General features: G+C 46.4%; 1 protein-coding gene across 1 annotated transcript; it reads right to left on the bottom strand.

The window, feature by feature from the left end:
* Positions 1 to 3,356: 3,356 nt before the first annotated feature.
* LOC135096489 (gastrula zinc finger protein XlCGF8.2DB-like) lies at positions 3,357 to 10,393 on the bottom strand. Its single transcript, XM_063997998.1, has 2 exons — positions 9,006 to 10,393; positions 3,357 to 7,300 (listed from the first exon to the last, which is right to left on the bottom strand). Exon 2 carries the CDS (start codon positions 7,222 to 7,224, stop codon positions 6,142 to 6,144), a length of 1,083 nt encoding a protein of 360 aa, XP_063854068.1. The 5' UTR covers positions 7,225 to 7,300; positions 9,006 to 10,393; the 3' UTR covers positions 3,357 to 6,141.
* Positions 10,394 to 13,494: the final 3,101 nt, after the last annotated feature.

Raw genomic sequence — 13,494 nt, 5'->3', positions numbered from 1 at the left:
AACAGCCACGCTCTTCCAAAGTTCTCGCAGCACGTCATACTTACTGGCTCTCATCCTTGCTGCACTTCCTAGTCGACCCACCCACTGGTTCACCATGCTTATCTTTTCATTCTTCTCCCACTCAACATTCTAACGCCAGCATACTATGTTCTGAGACAAAGTCCGTCACAACGTGCTCATCAATGCACATGCAGTACACACTCTCACCATCCTCCCATTCACTAGCTTGTAGTCAATCGCAGACTGCTGCTTCCTGCCACACCACGCCAGGGTCTCATTCAGGTTTTCCACGTCCATCTCACTCACAAACTCATCAAGCATCTCACCATTCCTATTCACCTCCTCACCTACAACACCGGTGTGCGCATTCATGCCTCCCATCGTCGTCACTCTTGGTCTTGTCTTCATTTTTTGTTTTTTCTAACGGCACTCTACACACAGATTTCTGCTGGCACTTTTTTCGTTTTTTTTTTCTTTTTCTTTACAATATCAAACAAATAATCATTTATTAATGATTCATAAATTTTGACCAAGTGTTAGAGAACCAGCAAGCCATGGGTGGAAATGGAGGGTAACTTGAAATGTCTACTCCTCTTGCCACCAACTTAATTTGTCATTAAACGCGAAAAACAAAGTTACCAAATAACCAAAAAAAAAAAAAAAAAAAAAAAAAAAAAAAAAAAAAATATATATATATATATATATATACGAGTATATATATATATATATATATATATATATATATATATATATATATATATATATATATATATATATATATATATATATATATATATATATATATATATATATATATATATATATATATATATATATATATATATATATATATATATATATATATATATATATATATATATATATATATATATATATATATATATATATATATATATATATATATATATATATATATTACACTTTTTATTATTGTTTTTCTATTTAAGAGAGACACTGTAAAAAAATAAATAAATAATAATAATGATCATAAAATCAATAAATGCCATTCTTAAGGACCTTGGTACATTATCGTACATTGGAGGAAAAGTGTGTTGCAGTGGACTTAAGGTGACACCATTGCAGAGCCTTCCAAATAGCAGTAGTACACAAGAACACAAGAGCTGGAGCAGGAAGCCATCACACCTACAAGTGGCAGTCCCTGTACAAAACACGCCTATCTATTTCCACCTGCCATCTCTGTCCACACACTGCTACAGTCTTCTTTCACAGCTCCCTACTGACTACTGATGCAGTCTATTCGTCACACCCCACTCTGAGAACCACTTCCTTGCTGTCTCTGCCTCTTTCAAGCTTGGGGGCAGATCTTGCTAGCAATTTTATTGAAATTTTATATACTCCTAACTATTTGGCCAAAAAATCTCAATATAATTTGATAAGAGGCCTTACTTTCTCACCACTATTGTCTCCACCCTGATGCAAGAGTTAACCAGTATTCTCAATCTTCCACCACTATCCTGTCCACCTCTCTGATGCAAGAGTTAACCAGTATTCTCAATCTTTTATCACTATTCTGTCCACCTCCCTGATGCAAGACTTAACCATTATTCTCAAACTTTCACCACTATTCTGTCCACCTCCCTGATGCAAGAGTTAACCAGTATTCTCAATCTTTCACCACTATTCTGTCCACCTCCCTGATGCAAGAGTTAACCAGTATTCTCAATCTTTCACCACTATTCTGTCCACCTCCCTGATGCAAGATTTAACCAGTATTCTCAATCTTTCACCACTATTCTGTCCACTTCCTTGATGCAAGAGTTAACCAGTATTCTCAATCTTTCACCACTATTTTGTCCACCTCCCTGATGCAAGATTTAACCAGTATTCTGTTGACCTCCCTAATGCAATAGTTAACCAGTATTCTCAGTCTTTCACCACTTATCAGTCCACCTCCCTAATGCAAGAGTTAACCAGTATTCTCAATATTTCACCACTATTCTGTCCACCTCCCTAATGCAAGAGTTAACAAGTATTCTCAATCTTTCACCACTATTGCCTCCACCTCTCTAATGCAAGAGTTAACCAGTATTCTCAATCTTTCACCACTATTCTGTCCACCTCCCTAATGCACGATTTAACCAGCATTCTCAATCTTTCACCACTATTCTGTCCACCTTCTGAATGCAAGTTAACCAGCATTCTCAATCTTTCAGCACTATTGTCTCCACTTCCGTAGTGCAAGTTAACCAGTATTCTCAATTTTTCACTACTACTCTGTCCACCTATCTAATGCAAGAGTTAACCTGTATTCTCAATCCTTCACCACTATACTGTCCACCTCCTGAATGCAAGAGTTAATCAGTATTCTCAATCTTTCACCACTATTCTGTCCACCTCTCTGATGCAAGAGTTAACCAGTATTCTCAATCTTTCACCACTATTGTCTGCAGCTCCCTGGTGCAAGAGTTAACCAATATTCTCAATCTTTCACCACTATACTGTCCACCTCCTGAATGAAAGAGTTAATCAGTATTCTCAATCTTTCACCACTATTCTGTCCACCTCCCTGATGCAAGAGTTAACCAGTATTCTCAGTCTCTCATCCCCTTTACTGGCACACTCCTGAACTCCCTGCCTGCTGCTGTTTCCCCCTGCCGGTGACTTGAACTCTTTCAGGAGGGAGGCTTCAACACACTCACCTAGCTTTGAATAGCAAGAGATGCAATGTTAAGTATCATCTCTCTCCATATCTGTCTTGTCTCCCACACCGTCCTCTCTCCCTCTCCCTCTCCCCTGCACTCCCACCCGCTCTGCCTGTCTCTGTGGCTTGTTTTTCAATCAAGTTTTGTTGTTTTCTTGTTTTGGTGAGAAGTGATGAAGAAGGCAGACCATCAGAACACCACGGCTATTGATGCACAGACCAGCAGTTTTCTTTGCCTCCCAGGATCATTAACCTTTCAACCCTTTCACAGCGACAGTCAACACTTCGCAGCACTAAAAGCAATGTGTAAAACCTCCACAAGCATTCACAGCAAAGAAAGGGATTAATAGGAAGAGATTTTGCAGCAGCAGCAGCAGCAGCAGCACACAAGAACACAAGGGTTGGTGCAGGAAGCCGTCAGGCCTGCACGTGGCAGTCCCTGTACAAAACATGCCTGTCTATTTCCACCTGTCATCCCTGTCCATACATTTGTCTAATATTTCAAAGCTCTGTAATGACTCAGCACTAACAACCTGACTACTGAGTCTATTCCAGTCATCCACTACTCTGTCTGTCATGGTAAGTTTATTATTGGCCATTTTGTACACACACACACACACACAGACACACACACACACACACATTATTTACTGTATAACAACATTACTCAGCATTCTAGCAACAAAAGTTTATTCCAACACTTGAGTACAAAGTAACAACACACAAACACTAGTCACTCCAAGTCCCTCACACACCACCAGCACATCCACAACACCTCACCCCCACAGGAGTGTTTGGATGTGTCTGGCAACACCACTCTTCCTACAGAAACACTGCCACAAACACCACACCTGTACTTCCTTACCACAGTGTGGGTGAGGATGTTTGTCAAGATTACATTTCAGAATAAACCTTTTGGCCAGTCACCACACCACACCACACCCACAAGTCACTACTGGTACTGCCAGCTGGTTTGTGGCAGTAGTCTTGTGGCCAGTCACCACACCACACCACACCCACAAGTCACTACTGGTACTGCCAGCTGGTTTGTGGCAGTAGTCTTGTGGCCAGTCACCACACCACACCACACCACACCCACAAGTCACTACTGGTACTGCCAGCTGGTTTGTGGCAGTAGTCTTGTGGCCAGTCACCACACCACACCACACCCACAAGTCACTACTGGTACTGCCAGCTGGTTTGTGGCAGTAGTCTTGTGGCCAGTCACCACACCACACCACACCACACCCACAAGTCACTACTGGTACTGCCAGCTGGTTTGTGGCAGTAGTCTTGTGGCCAGTCACCACACCACACCACACCCACAAGTCACTACTGGTACTGCCAGCTGGTTTGTGGCAGTAGTCTTGTGGCCAGTCACCACACCACACCACACCCACAAGTCACTACTGGTACTGCCAGCTGGTTTGTGGCAGTAGTCTTGTGGCCAGTCACCACACCACACCACACCCACAAGTCACTACTGGTACTGCCAGCTGGTTTCTGGCAGTAGTCTTGTTTTTTGGTGGTAGTTCTGACCTGCGAATCTTTTTCAAGGTGTTAAGGTAATTCTTTGTTGATTGTTTTTCTCATTTTTTGTGTTGTAGTGTGGCATTCTCTTGTGTTCCCAAACACTTGCATGTGGAGTGTTGAGCAAGGTGTTGAATGCAGTCCTGTTCACCAGTGTGTGTGTTTCTGGTGCTACCTTCTTGCCAGTCCTGCCAGTGCATGTGGAGCACTCCACCAGACCAAACTCCACGCCGGTGTCTCTGTCGGCCACCTGCGTGTTGTTGACGGGCAGCGGACGGCTCTGTGTCTGGCTGGCAGTGGAGTCTGGCTGGCGTTTGGTGGCAGGCTGGTGTTTCCAGTGGCCAGCCATTGTGGGGGCTCCTCTTTTCCTTTCTGTAGTCTGGTACAAACGAGTGCAAGGAACGGTGCACTTGTGTAATCTTTCTGACCCAAAACTTGGGGCTTTGTCTACACCTGGAGCCTCAAACTTGCTGCACTGACTCCCTCTCTTTCTCAGCAGACCTTTCTGTGTAAGTTGAACAGCTGGCATTGTTGTTGTTTACTTGTGTGTTTAACCGTGGTGGTCTGTATCCCCGGGGCTGCCTGATGCTGCGTGGGGTCTTGCAGCAGTGGCCTCCAGCATCCCTCGGCCACTTCTTTCTCGGGTGGGTCTTGTACTTCTATTGAGGTCTTTGCCATGTGTCTCCACACCACCCCTGGCTTTTCTGTAAGCTGCCTTCTTGTCTTTGTCCTTATTTGTGGTGCTTTCTCATTTGTGATTTCTTCTCTTTGATGGGTGATCCTCTGCTGCAGTTTCTCTCTCCAGTGGTTCAGAGCAGATCCTTCTGTTTCTGCTTCCTTCTGTCTTCCTACACTCAGGGTGCACTGAGTTTGTACAAGCCCCAGTGTGGGTGAGAATGTGTGTGTTAAGATTACCTTTGTAGGTAAATCTTTTCCCACACTGCAGGCACGGGAACATACTCTCCCCGTTTTCAGAAAGTTGAACAGCTGGCAATGTTGCTGTTTACTTGTGTGTTTAACTGCGGTGGTGTGTATCCCCATGGCTGCCTGATGCTGCGTGGGTCTTCCTGCAGTGGCCTCCAGCATCCTTCGGCCACTTCTTTCTTGGGTGGGTCTTGTACTTCTATTGAGGTCTTAGCCATGTGCCTGCACACCACCCCTGGCTTTTCTGCAAGCTGCCTCTTCATCTTTCTGGCCTTTATTTTCTTGTCTTTGTCCTCATTTGTGGTGCCAAGGCTTCGGCCGGGGCTCGGCCCCTGCCGGTCTTCTGCCCGGCCGGCCGTTGCTTGCGCTGCGCCTTGCTGTCATTCTGTCTGTTTTCTTGAGGAGGTTCCTTGTGTGGTTTTGGTCTTGCAGGAAGCTTGTTATCTGCCAGATTTCTTCTCTTTGATGGGTGATCCTCTGCTGCAGTTTCTCTCTCCAGTGGTTCAGAGGAAATCCTTCTGTTTCTGCTTCCTTCTGTCTTCCTACACTCAGGGTGCACTGAGTTTGTACAAGCCCCAGTGTGGGTGAGGATGTGTGTGTTAAGATTACCTTTGTGGATAAATCTTTTCCCACACTGCAGGCACGGGAACTTTCTCTCCCAGTTTTCTGCACTTTCCTGTTTTGTTGTCTGGTGAGTGCAATGGGCCCCAAGCCTGGTGTTAGCGGTCACACCCTCAGCAGCGCCGGCATTCCATCCGAGGGTTATGTTCAGCGTGGCGACCGCAGCTGTGTGTACCTCGTGGGCACTTGGGCGACCGGGGATTGCCTCCAGGCAGCTCTCCAGGTTTTCTTCATTAGCCCTGTCGCCCACACCACCACTGGTATTATACCGGTGTCCATCGGCGACCATGTTGTTCCCAGGTCACTTTTTAGGTCGTGATATTTTGTAGTTTTGTGCCTTTCAGCTCTACTGAGGCCGGAGTCACCGGGGACTGCAACAGCTATTATTTTGGCTGTTTTCTCTTCTTCTTTCCAGTGTGGGTGAGGATGTGACTGTCAAGAGTACCCTTCTGGGTAAATCTTTTCCCACACTCCAGGCACTGGAACTTTCTCTCCCCAGTGTGGATGAGGATGTGTCTGTTAAGATCACTTTTCTGGGTAAATTTTTTCATACACTCCAGGCACTGGAACTTTCTCTCCCCAGTGTGGGTGAGGATGTGTGTGTTAAGATGACTCTCCTGGGTAAATCTTTTCCCACACTCCAGGCACTGGAACTTTCTCTCCCCAGTGTGGGTGAGGATGTGTGTGTTAAGGGAACCCTTCCGGGTAAATCTTTTCCCACACTCCAGGCACTGGAACTTTCTCTCCCCAGTGTGGGTGAGGATGTGTCTCTCAAGAGTACCCTTCCGGGTAAATCTTTTCCCACACTCCAGGCACTGGAACTTTCTCTCCCCAGTGTGGGTGAGGATGTGTGTGTTAAGATTACTCTTCTGGGTAAATCTTTTCCCACACTCCAGGCACTGGAACTTTCTCTCCCCAGTGTGGGTGAGGATGTGACTGTCAAGAGTACCCTTCTGGGTAAATCTTTTCCCACACTCCAGGCACTGGAACTTTCTCTCCCCAGTGTGGGTGAGGATGTGTGTGTTAAGGGAACCCTTCCAGGTAAATCTTTTCCCACACTCCAGGCACTGGAACTTTCTCTCCCCAGTGTGGGTGAGGATGTGTGTGTTAAGGGAACCCTTCTGGGTAAATCTTTTCCCACACTCCAGGCACTGGAACTTTCTCTCCCCAGTGTGGGTGAGGATGTGTGAGGCAAGATGACTCTTCCGGACAAATGTCTTCCCGCAGAGGTCACACTTGTGGTTCCTGCCACCAGTGTGGGTGGCAGTGTGTTCAGCGGGGCCACTCCTGCCTCTCAGCCTTGTCTTGCTGGCATGGGAGAGGACGTGTCTGGCAATGGCAGCCTTGGTGGAGCACACTTTGCCGCAGTGGTCACAAGTGTAGGTCCTCCCGCCTTGGGTCACCTGCTGCTCCAGGCTGTTACTACTGCCGCTGCTGCTGCTGCTGCCTGGCCTCGCACCCTCCATTGCAACGCTGCTCCTGGCCGTGGCTGTTCCTGCAGGAACCCTGGGGCTGCACCAAGGATGCACACCGACCTTGCACCTGTAACAGAGGAGGCCGTCACCACACAGGCGGTGAGGGGCTTCCTGCCTGACAGACAGACAGAGACAGACAGACAGAGACAGACAGACAGAGAAAGACAGAGACAGAGACAGAGACAGAGAGAGACAGAGAGAGACAGAGACAGAGAGAGACAGAGACAGAGAGAGACAGAGAGAGAGAGAGACAGAGAGAGAGGGGGGGGGGCCCACTGAGATGCTGGTCACTGAACAGGGTCCAAGGAAGTTGTCAAAAATTGCAGGATAAGTGTGTTGAAGCCTCCCTCTTGAAGGAATTCAAGTCATACGAAGGTGAAAATAGAGAAGCAGGCAGGGAGCTCCAGTATTACCAGAGAAAAGGGATGAATGATTGAGAATACTGGTTAACTCTTGCATTAGAGAGGTGCACAGAATAGTGGTGAGAGAAAGAAGAAAGTGTTGAGCAGCAAGGCTGTGGGAGGAGGGGAAGCATGCAGTTAGCAAGATCAGAAGAGCAGTTAGCATGAAAATAGCTGTAAAAGACAGCACGAGATGCAACACTGCGGCGATGAGAGAAAGGCTGAAGACAGTCAGTTAGAGGAGAGGAGTTGATGAGACAAAAAGCTTTTGATTCCAACCTGTCTAGAAGAATGGTATGAGTGGAACCCCCCCAGACATGTGAAGCATACTCCATACATGGACGGATAAGGCCCCTGTACAAAGTTAGCAGCTTCGGGGGGGGGGGTGAGAAAAACTGGCGGAGACATCTCAGAACACCTGACTTCCTAGAAGCTGTTTTTGCTAGAGATGAGATGTGAAGTTTCCAGTTCAGATTATAAGTAAAGTAGAGACCGAGGATGTTCAGTGTAGAAGAGGGGGACAGTTGAGTGTCATTGAAGAAGAGGGGATAGTTGTCTGGAAGGTTGTGTCGAGTTGATAGATGGAGGAATTGAGTTTTTGTGGCATTGAACAATACCAAGTTTGCTCTGCCCTAATCTGGAATTTTGGAGAGATCAGAAGTCTGTGACTTCCCTGCATGAACTGTTTACTTCCTGAAGGGTTGGAAGTCTAGAAAAAGACGTGGAAAAGTGCAGGATGGTATCATCAGCACTGGAGTGGATAGGACAAGAAGTTTGGTTTAAAAGATCATTGATGAATAATAGGAAGAGAGTGGGTGACAGGACAGAACCCTGAGGAACACCACTGTTAATAGATCTAGGAGAAGAACAGTGACCGTCTACCACAGCAGCAATAGAACAGCCAGAAAGGACTGGGCTGGTGGATCTTCAGGTGGTAAGACTGGGCTGGTGGATCTTCAGGTTATCCAAATAAATAAATAAATAAATATATAAATACATAAATAAATAAATAAAAAACTGACTTGTTGCAAAGAGTAAGATAATCACTTTTAGTTGGTGGTAACTTGTGACAAAGACACAAGTGTTGCCAACAGTGGTGCAGTGTTCTGAGTCCCCAGCCACTGACCTGAGGGGCTCTGGGGCAGAGAGGATGGGAGGACTTGCCAGCCACTGACCTGAGGGGATCTGGGGCAGAGAGGATGGGAGGACTTGCCAGCCACTGACCTGAGGGGCTCTGGGGCAGAGAGGATGGGAGGACTTGCCAGCCACTGACCTGAGGGGCTCTTGGGCAGAGAGGATGGGAGGACTTGCCAGCCACTGACCTGAGGGGCTCTGGGGCAGAGAGGATGGGAGGACTTGCCAGCCACTGACCTGAGGGGCTCTGGGGCAGAGAGGATGGGAGGACTTGCCAGCCACTGATCTGAGAGGCTCTGGGGCACAATGGACAGGAGGACTTGCCAGTCTGGCCTTGCTCTTTCACCGCGTCTGTTCTGCACGACAAACAAAAAAAAACAATATTAAACAAATTAACAAAATAACAAAAATAAAACAAGAAAGCAGAAAAGACTAACTGATGGTGTGTGTCTTGTCCTGCGTGGCTGCCACCACTGTGACGGGAAAATTTTGTCCAGGAGACCAAACTAACCTTACTGACGGTGTGTGTCTGGAAAATCTTAAGAACAACGCACCCAAGATTATTTTCAATAAGGTGTGGTTTCAAGAAGTGTAAGTAGTATAGCTACAAGTCTGTAAAGGTTTTACTGATCGCTCGTTGATGTTAAGGTTACAATACAATGTTAAAGTTTCTCCAGTATTCCCGAGATCCGTCCTGCTTACCTGTCCGTGCTGAAGTTACACTGCGTGCGTTCGTGCGTTGGTTTACACGCAGGGTGCTTTTGTCCATGCTACTAAGTCTATGATGTTTAATGACACTTTAACCTTAGGGGGATCCAGGGGGACACAGCCCCCCCGGATAGCAGGGGGGGGGTTCATGGGGTGCGCAGCCCCCCCGGTTAGGTTAGGTTAGGATAGGTATATAATTATTCTGGAGTATTGGTTAAAACTTAAATTTTACCCCAAATTTTTTTTATTTTAGGGAAATTTCCCTAGATTTTCAGTCCATTTATCGGTCTTTTATGTCCCCCTCCAAAAACAAACCCAATTCCCCACGTGGCCCCAAGCTTGTTGGGGGAGAGGGGAAAAGATTAATAAGATATGTGTGGATGTGTATTTCTTAAGAATTACCGTGTGTCTTGTCCTGCGTGGCTGCCACCACTGTGACGGGAAAATCTTGACCAGAAAACCTAACCTAACCAAACCTCACTCAGTATGGGCCGGGAAATCCCCAGAAAGGACAACGCCCAAACACTCGCGACAAAATGGTCAGACCACTGGCAGGCAGCACCAGCAGACAGCCAGGCGGCGCCGCCACGTCTTGGGAATAAAAGAAATCAACAAACAAACAAACAAACAAACCACAACAACAGTGACGGTGACCACCACCTTAGTCACTCACCTCCCGACATTTACTTGTTCCCCGCCCACCATTACCTGCACGCCCTCAGGTGAGCCCAGGGAGGCGTCGCCACTCCGCACGTGACCACAGGTGACCCAGGCCAGCTCAGACACAGGCGCAAGCTGCCGCACACTCAGCGTGACCTGACCACTGACCACCACGCTGACGTCTTGTCTGTTCCCTCCACCAGACACAGAGTGGACAGGTGACCACAGGTGACCCAGGCCAGCTCAGACACAGGCGCAAGCTGCCGCACACTCAGCGTGACCTGACCACTGACCACCACGCAGCACGCGGACGCTCCAACAGACACAGACAACAAAACACACAAGTAACTTGGCGCCAGATCTTGATCTTGATCTTAATGGTACATCTTGATCTTGATCTTGATGGTACAGGTGGCACAGGATCACTCCTGAGCCAGGCCTTTGGATCGGCAACTCCTGTAGAAAGGGAAAAAAAAAAAAAAAGAGAAACGAACAGCATCCTCTATCCTAATTGTTCATACACCTGGCACGCCACATTCTCTCCAGAAACTCTTTCACCGCCTCAATCATCCTTTCATTCGCCTCTCTACACAGTCCCAGCAACACCACCATCCATTCCTTTCCTGTCTTCTCCACTCTTTCATTCCTATCATGCCCTAACTCAGTCAGTATCACTTGCATCATCTCATTCCTGTCTCTGGCATACTTCACACACTCCAGCACCACATGTTCCACCGTCTCATCTTCTCCCATGTCACACATCTGGCACACTTTGCTGCGGGACTCAGACCACCTGTAACTCCTTGCATTCACATCCATACACTGTGCCCTCGCTCGGAAGAGAAGATCACCGCCCAGGCTTCCATCATACCACCTTTCATACCTCGGGGCCTCTTTCTCCTTGTACCATTCCAGGGTCTTCTTTCTTTCCATCTCATTCTTCCATTCATTCAGTCCCACACATTTCACTTCTTTGTCTATCTCATTCTTCCATTTTCTCACATCCCATTCGGCTCCCACTCTTCCTCCTCTTGTTACCACCCATTCACGCTCATTTTGATTCCTACCAGCCATTCTTATCGCCCACACAACTTGCAATCCATTCCTGTCGGTCATTCTCATGCATCTCTTCCTCCATTTGCTTCCACTTTCATTCCACAGGTACACCTTCCTTGCTATTCTTGCATCATCCATTCTCTCAAGCCTAATCTTGTACCTAAGTGTGGCTTTTGTCAGTCTTTCTCTGAAGGTGCTCCATCCCATGTCACCTCTCAAGGCTTCAACTGCTGTGCACCTCGGTGCACTCAGTGCCATCCTTGCTACTTTGTTCTGGCCCACTTCTAACTTATCAATTTCACTTTCATTCCATGCAATCACATCCATACCATACATTATAATTATACATGGCACAGCCACACTCTTCCACACTTCTCTCAACACATCATACTTACTTGCTCTCATCCTTGCCGCGCTTCCCAATCGACCTACCCACTGGTTTACCATACTTATCTTTTCATTCTTTGCCTTTGCACACCCACTAGGACTCATCCACATCCCTAAGTACTTGTATTCTTGCACCTGTCTCAACTCATTCTCTCCAAGTCTCCATACCACATTACTTTCATCCTCTGACCTATTCACAATCATTACTTTGCTTTCCTCACTGCTAAACCTTACTCCAAAGTCTTTACCATAGCCATCCACTACATCCAACAAACTTTGAAGCTCATCTGCCGATTCACTCATAAGAACTACATCATCTGTGTAGCCGCACCGGCTGGGCATTAATTGGCTCTCAGGTGATCTGTTTTACTGATCACACCCATCATCGTAGGGTCGAGGAAAGGCAGTTCTCCCTGACACGTTTATTGATGAGGTAGGCATGACCGTAAGAACTGCGAACAAGTTCTCGGTCTCAATTTCTTACAAAATAACATTATGCACGGATATTAAACGCTTTCAACATATTACAATATTCATTAACAATACATGCAATTAACTTGGCACTATGACAATCAGTTTTAACTACAAAATTAAAGTATTTACCTCGGTCACCATCCTGCCTGTCTTTGTCTGAGCGCGACTTGGCCGTGAGTGATGCCCGCAGGCGACTAGCAGGTTAACCCCACACTACTAACAAGTGAGCATCGGCTTTGGTGCTTAATATAGCATTAAATACTGATACTTACACATATTACACGTTTTCATGCAAATAGAAAACTATTGAACATTTCACTTATAAATGCCGAGGAATAATGACGTGAGGTACATACGCTTTACATACAGTAACAAACACCTTTCTCTCTTCTGGACTGAAGCACACTTCTCTCACACCTAACTTTAGCATTCATTACCTTTCGCTTCGTCACTCGCTGCTGACTCACACACGCTGTCCGTGCATTCTGGTGCTCACTCTCCGCCTCCTCTTTCTCAACTGCCTGCACACCCTATTTAGTCTCTTTCCTTCCTTTCCAGCATCCCTAATCTCGTCACTCCACCACGGCTTACATGCACGCTTCCCGGCACTCGTTCTCACGTACCCTGTCTGGCTGGCTGGCTGCGGCATCCTGTCTGTCGTTCATTTCATCCACGCCATTCAGGCTTCCCTCCTCACACTTTCACTCAAGTCTACCTGGAAATTCTCCCATGCTACATGCCTCAATCTCCACTTTCTCCTCCTAACCTTTGAATCATTTATTAATGATTCATAAATTTTGACCAAGTGTTAGAGAACCAGCAAGCCATGGGTGGAAATGGAGGGTAACTTGAAACGTCTACTCCTCTTGCCACCAACTTAATTTGTCATTAAACGCAAAAAACAAAGTTACCAAATAACAAATAACAAACCACCTCCAAAAAATATATTGCACTTTTTATTATTGTATTTCTATGTAAGAGAGACACTGTAAAAAAAAAAAAAAAAATAATAATCATAATCATAAAATCAATAAATGCCATTCTTAAGGACCTTGGTGCATTATCGTACATTGGAGGACAAGTGTGTTGCAGTGGACTTAAGGTGGCACCATTGCAGAGCCTTCCAAGTAGCAGTAGTACACAAGAACACAAGAGCTGGAGCAGGAAGCCATCACACCTACAAGTGGCAGTCCCTGTACAAAACACGCCTATCTATTTCCACCTGCCATCTCTGTCCACACACTGCTGCAGTCTTCTTTCACAGCTCCCTACTGACTACTGATGCAGTCTATTTCCACCTGCCATCCCTGTCCACACACTGCTGCAGTCTTCTTTCACAGCTCCCTACTGACTACTGATGCAGTCTATTTCCACCTGCCATCTCTGTCCACACACTGCTGCAGTCTTCTTTCACAGCTCCCTACTGACTACTGATGCAGTC

Source organism: Scylla paramamosain, unplaced genomic scaffold (assembly GCF_035594125.1).
Source record: "Scylla paramamosain isolate STU-SP2022 unplaced genomic scaffold, ASM3559412v1 Contig4, whole genome shotgun sequence".
Lineage (NCBI taxonomy): Eukaryota > Metazoa > Arthropoda > Malacostraca > Decapoda > Portunidae > Scylla > Scylla paramamosain.
Note: the sequence above shows the minus strand (reverse complement) of the source record. Positions and strands in the feature narration are given on the sequence as shown.